Source organism: Nestor notabilis, unplaced genomic scaffold (genome assembly GCF_000696875.1).
Source record: "Nestor notabilis isolate BGI_N333 unplaced genomic scaffold, ASM69687v1 scaffold14587, whole genome shotgun sequence".
Taxonomy (NCBI): Eukaryota; Metazoa; Chordata; class Aves; order Psittaciformes; family Psittacidae; genus Nestor; species Nestor notabilis.
This window is the reverse complement of record NW_009938137.1, coordinates 67,969-73,572: the sequence shown is the minus strand read 5'-3', so window position 1 is coordinate 73,572 and position 5,604 is coordinate 67,969. Positions and strand designations below refer to the sequence as shown.

The 5,604-nt window shown below is 47.8% G+C and overlaps 1 protein-coding gene across 1 annotated transcript in view; it reads right to left on the bottom strand.

Moving 5' to 3' along the window:
• CCDC85A (coiled-coil domain containing 85A) overlaps positions 1-5,604 on the bottom strand; it is a gene marked incomplete at its 5' end in the record, with an annotated part of 76,395 nt that overhangs the window by 5,424 nt on the left and 65,367 nt on the right. The window contains one exon of the mRNA XM_010019185.1: positions 2,110-2,229. Coding sequence (XP_010017487.1) covers positions 2,110-2,229 — 120 coding nt within the window. The remainder of the gene's footprint in view (positions 1-2,109; positions 2,230-5,604) is intronic.

The following is a 5,604-nucleotide window of genomic DNA, read 5'->3' as shown; positions in this document are numbered from 1 at the left end:
ATTCCTGCTCTGTAGATTTCTTGCTGTGCAGAAGGGGATCGCGCTAACAACGGGGTTTTATAACAACAACCATTTCTTTCTTGCAGGAATTCCAAATGAGTAAGGAAAAGCAGACTCCTGAGGCTGGCTTGTTCTTCCTCCTGCATCTGATTCTGCTGAGCAATGCAAGTGGGAGCTCTGCATTCCCCAGACAGGCAGGATCAAGCCCATCTGCTCCATGCCGGGAAACAGCGGGGTCCCCTCCCTGGCTGGGAATGGGGAAGGTGGGGACGTCTGTTTAGCTGACAGCTCACTTTCCATTTTGAATATACCAGTATCATTTATACCTATTTTTGCCTGCTGCAATACCTACTGGCAAACTCGAGGCTGAGCTTTCACATCATATTGAACTAAATTCTGTGTATTTCTTATCAATCCATTTCAGCAACCAATGTACCAGCCATTGTTCAAATATTTCACTTACACCAACCAGCTATTACAGGTTATCAAGAGCATGTCGTTAAAGGTTCCACTCAGAAAGTGTCTTTGCCAATGGGTGTTTAAGAGAACTACAAAAGGCTTTTCCTGATAATTATGCATGATCTCTTGACAAAATTACTTTATTTTGCCTAGAAAACAGCTTTATTTTCTAGGCAACAGCAGGTGAAGTATATGAGAGATGCATACAGGACCTTGAGCACTGCTAATGCATGCTCCTCACCAGCCAGGAATGGTGGTGGTTCATCCTATGTTCTCTCCTGTACAAGGACAAGACCAGTGCACTCATGGGCAGAGGTGGCTGTTACAGGGGGGACCTGCAGTTGTGTGCACATGGAGAGGAGCTCAAGCACTCTGCTGCTGCTTCCCCTTTGGAATGCCAGGAAACCAGGCGAGGTGGCTGCGGTGAAGCGCTGCTGTGCCCGGGTTTTTTGTTACAGGAAGGGATCTGATTGCTGTAATTTGTGTACAGATCACTTGTTTAAACCTATTTCTTCAAGCTTCATGGAGAAGAAGTCAATGTCACCCAGCCATGTGGCAGATAATCACCCTGTGCATAAACTCAGGCAAGTCAACAGCAGTCCAGAGCTCTTGCTGTGCGCTGAGCATCTCCACGAAGCCCCAAAACAGAACAAATGTCTACAAAAGTCCCTTCCAGTTTTCCCCTGAAGGAGTGCAGACCTGCCCCCTCCAAGGAACCAGCACGTCCCTGCAGTGTGTGTATAGGTGGGGAGTAACACCCACTTAACCAAACGGGTATTACAGCAGTTGAGCTAATGAGTGAAGTCCAGGAGAAGACGCGTGCAAAGCACCAGGAAACAGTCACATCAGAGCCAGCACCAGGAGGCAGGAACAGGGAGCCCCTGCTCTCTGCTCAGCTCACCATCAGTTTTTGATCCTCTCTGGAGGAGCACAGGCACAGCTGATGCCCCTGCTGTGGTGGGACAGGGAGCTCAGCCACTGGTTGGCTCGGAACAGCTGATAAACCATTGCGTCTTTAACAGCTTTCTAAGTTTCATCAACTGCAATAGTTTCACTGTTCACAGAGGTGAGAACTCGCAGATTTCCCCCTCTTTTGCTCGTGGCAATTCCTGTTTATCAATGCAACACAGGTCTGTGCAATCTAACCCTGGCTTCAGAGTAAATCACATCTGCTCTGAAGGACGTTTCAACACTGACCTTGGGATCATGATGCATGGTCTTCAGCCCAAAGTCCTCCTAGTTTTATTATCAATACACCATGCGCATTGGCTTTATGTTTGCATTAAAGTACTTCTCTCTGCATGGGTTACAGGAATCCATTATATTCCACTGGAGAACAAACAGGCATCCTAGGTGAAGTAGAAAGACTTCCTCATTTGGAAAACCATCAGTTTCAGGTTCAAAATAAAACTGTACCTGTGTAAGTAGTTTGGAGAGCAGCTACGATTGGCATTGACCCCATCGGAAAGGCCAGATCCCTGCCCCAAGAAACACAGAGTCCACAGATGCAATGAGTGACAAACAGAACAACAATCTCACTCATGACAGTAACATCCCAGTGGTGTTCACAGGAATGTTGCCAAGACAAATACGACACGTGTTGGGGAACAGACAGGACGTTTGGCATGGACTGTACCGGAGGAGCGTTACCTTCAGAGCATTTACCACTGAGTCAGACTGCTGAGAGGCTGAGCCATGTCCACTGATGCTAGCTGGCTCGTTTGCAGAGCAGTAGCTCCCCTCCGCCCCTCCTGGCATCCTAATGGGATCCTTTGCAAGAAATTAAACACTATTTAATAAAGAAAAGGGTTGGCAACTAATTACAACAGATGTCAGTTAGTTACTGTTCTTTTTTAAAAGGCTGAGAAGCACTGAAGGCATGTTTCACTCCAAAGTCCCCCTCTTTCTGTGCCACAGTAACCAAGATCCATGTGAGGCATCTCAAGTGCTACTGTTGAGTGTCACCCAAACGTTCTCAAAAGGCCCTCAAAGGCATTTATAGCTGGAAAATCAGGATATAGGAATAAAATTTCTTGTCACAGACTGGTTTGTGTTGGAAGGGACCTTAAAGCTCATCCAGTTCCAACCCCTGCCATGGGCAGGGACACCTTCCACTAGAGCAGGTTGCTCCAAGCCCCTGTGTCCAACCTGGCCTTGAACACTGCCAGGGATGGGGCAGCCACAGCTTCTCTGGGCACCCTGTGCCAGCCCCTCAGCACCCTCACAGGGAAGAGCTTCTTCCTTATATCCAACCTACATCTCCCCTTCTTAAGTTTGAATCTCCCCTGTTTCAGTTTGAGATGTCAGTTTATACCCAACAGTGACAAGCTGACGGGCTTCTTCCTCCCAGTGAACACCTGAAGGGTTCTTCAGGACACTGCCAAACAAACACAGGCTACATAAACTCTTAGAGCTCAGTCACCTCAAACTTTGCAGGATGTAAAGCATCTCCTGGAGCGACTGCAGTGCTGAGGTAACCTGAGCAAGCAGCCTGCTTCAGAGGAGTGCTAAAAATACCCCTGCTGCGTGCATGGACAGCAATGTGATAGCTGCAGTGAGAGCGATGCTTCCGAGGTGCCTTCAGCCTGACCTGCTCTTCACTGTCATTCTTCACGCACAACTTTGTTTTATAACAAAGAGGAACATAAAGAAGAAAAACATTTCAAAGATTGAGAGATGAAAAGTTCCTTTCTTACAAAGTAAGAACCACTGTAGGAAACGTTAAGAACTAATGTAGCATTTTTTTTCCTGCTGGAATGTGTGGGAAATGCATTTCTGAAGGAAAAATAATGACAGTGGGAAGAGCCTCTGATCAGAATCAGTGCCCTGATGTGCACTAACGTGCCCCGCTGAGCAAGCACGAAGCACGTTGCAGTCTTTGGGGGAAGTCTATAATCTAAACAATAGGAAAGATGAAGGTGGCTGTGGGAGAAAAAGGGCACAGAGATGGCATGAGCTGAGCTCCACAGATCCAGTCTGCCTGAAAATGTGTAACTGGGAAGAACCCCTGACCAAAGCAGGTTTATCTGCTGTGCGTGGCTTCCTCAGGACCCTGCCCATGGCAGCGGGGTGGAACTAGATGATCTTAAGGTCCATTCCAACCCAAACCATTCTGTGATTCTATGATTCTGTGATATGCCCAGGCCTTTGTAACCAACGCTGCCAACAGGGCACACTGCAGAGAGAACCCTTGCAACTACTGAACATGGAATCATGGAATCAACCAGGTTGGAAAAGCCCTTTCAGCTCATCCAGTCCAACCATTCCCAGCAGTGCCAAGGCCACCACTAACCCCTGGCACTGAGGCCTCGGCTACACGGGCTGTGAACACTTGCAGGGACGGTGACTCCAGCCCTGCCCTGGGCAGCCTGTTCCAATGCCTGAGCACCCTCTGGGCAAGGAATTGTTCCTCAGCTCCAGCTAAACCTGCCCTGGGGCAGTTTGAGGCTGTTTCCTCTTGTCTCATCCCTTGTTCCTTGGGAGCAGAGACCAGCCCCCTCCTGGCTCCATCCTCCTGTTGGGCACTTGGAGAGAGATGTTAGACTCGCTCCCAGCAAGTGTCTGCAGGACTGAGCCTCACATATTCAAGAAAAACCCTGAAAAAATGTAATAGAATGAGACTGTTGCAGATGTTAAGCCCATGGAAGAGGTACCTTAAGTCTGCATTTAATACAGAAACTCATCTTTTGCTGCCGCCCTCCTGCCAAGCCACGGATGCAGTGTGAACCGCAAGAGTGGGGACTAATAGGTCTCATAACCAGGCTGACAACAGCAGCACACACTTAGGGCAGCGTGCAGTGTATCATCCTTCACTTCTCCCCAGCAATGACTATTATCAATTTGCTGTGATGTATGGAGGGAGTTTTAAGACTTATTTTTCTTTGGGAAGGATTTATAGATCTGTTAGTGACTGGGCAGACTTAATGCTATACTTTGGGAAAGGAAATGAAAGGGGGAAGGAAAAGGGGTAATAAAGCAGATTGGAGCAATTCTGGGTTAGGATAAATTCCCCCAGTCAGCTTTGGGTTTTTTATGAGGCAAAGTATTGTGTTTCTTTACTGACTCCAGAGCCAGCAAAGATTTTGGTCAGTTCTGAATGATAAGATACAAATATTGCTATGAAAAGGCTGGGAATATTAGTGCAGATCGTACATCTAAAGCCTCCTGAATATGAGAATATGCAAAACTCCTGCGAACTGTGCTGCTCTCAGAGTTCAGGCCTCCTTCCCTCCAGGCATCCTCCCAGCCTCTTCTGTGTCATGTGCATCTCATGAGAATGAGAACCTTGTTGTGAACACAGTGCTTGAAGCAGGCAGTGTCTCAACACGTGTTGGTAGGACATTGAAAATTAGTATTTCCCCTGTGGACATCCTTCTCCCTCCGTCCTTGGTAAGATACATCAGCTTTTCCTTAAAAATAAGGCAGGTTTTGCAGTCCTAAAGACCCATCCTGCAGCTCAGGGACTTCTCATCTCAGGTGAGGCCACTCCACAGAGGGAAGACAGCTTCTGCCTGCTTTGGAGGAAGCTTATTCCAGCAGGTGCTGGGGATGGGACCAGACTGAACGTGGGTCTCTTGTTCTTCAAGTCCTGTGAGCCTGAAGGCACTTTAGTGCTACTGACTGTGTTATGAGTTTCTGAGGCAGCGAAGCAAAACAAGGGGAAAAGATACTTTGCCAAAGTGGAGCTGCCTGAAAACAAGGTCCCTTAGGAGATCAGAAGTGTGCTTTTCAGACCTATCACCACAGCTCCTGCTTGCCAGTGGGGAGCATGGCAATGGTTAACCTTCCACCAAAACTTGACCCGAATTTCCTCACACTGAGTCCCTTCTCTGCTGCTGCCTAACCCAGATTTCAGCTGGATCCTGAGCAGACCTTGAGGATGGAGGAGAAATCCTGTTCCCTTCCTCCTCTTCTCCAGCTCCGAACACAGTGCTTACATTCAGCCACTCAAAATAGGCATCCCATCTGTCCACATGTTTTGGATAGATCTTTTCACTTATTATCTAGTAACACACTGTAGAAGTGGAACCAAATCAGACAGAGGGGATGAGGTCATGGCTCCACAGCTCTGAAATCACAGAATCATAGAATATCCCAGACTGGTTTGGGTTGGAAGGGACCTTAAAGCTCATCCAGTTCCAACCC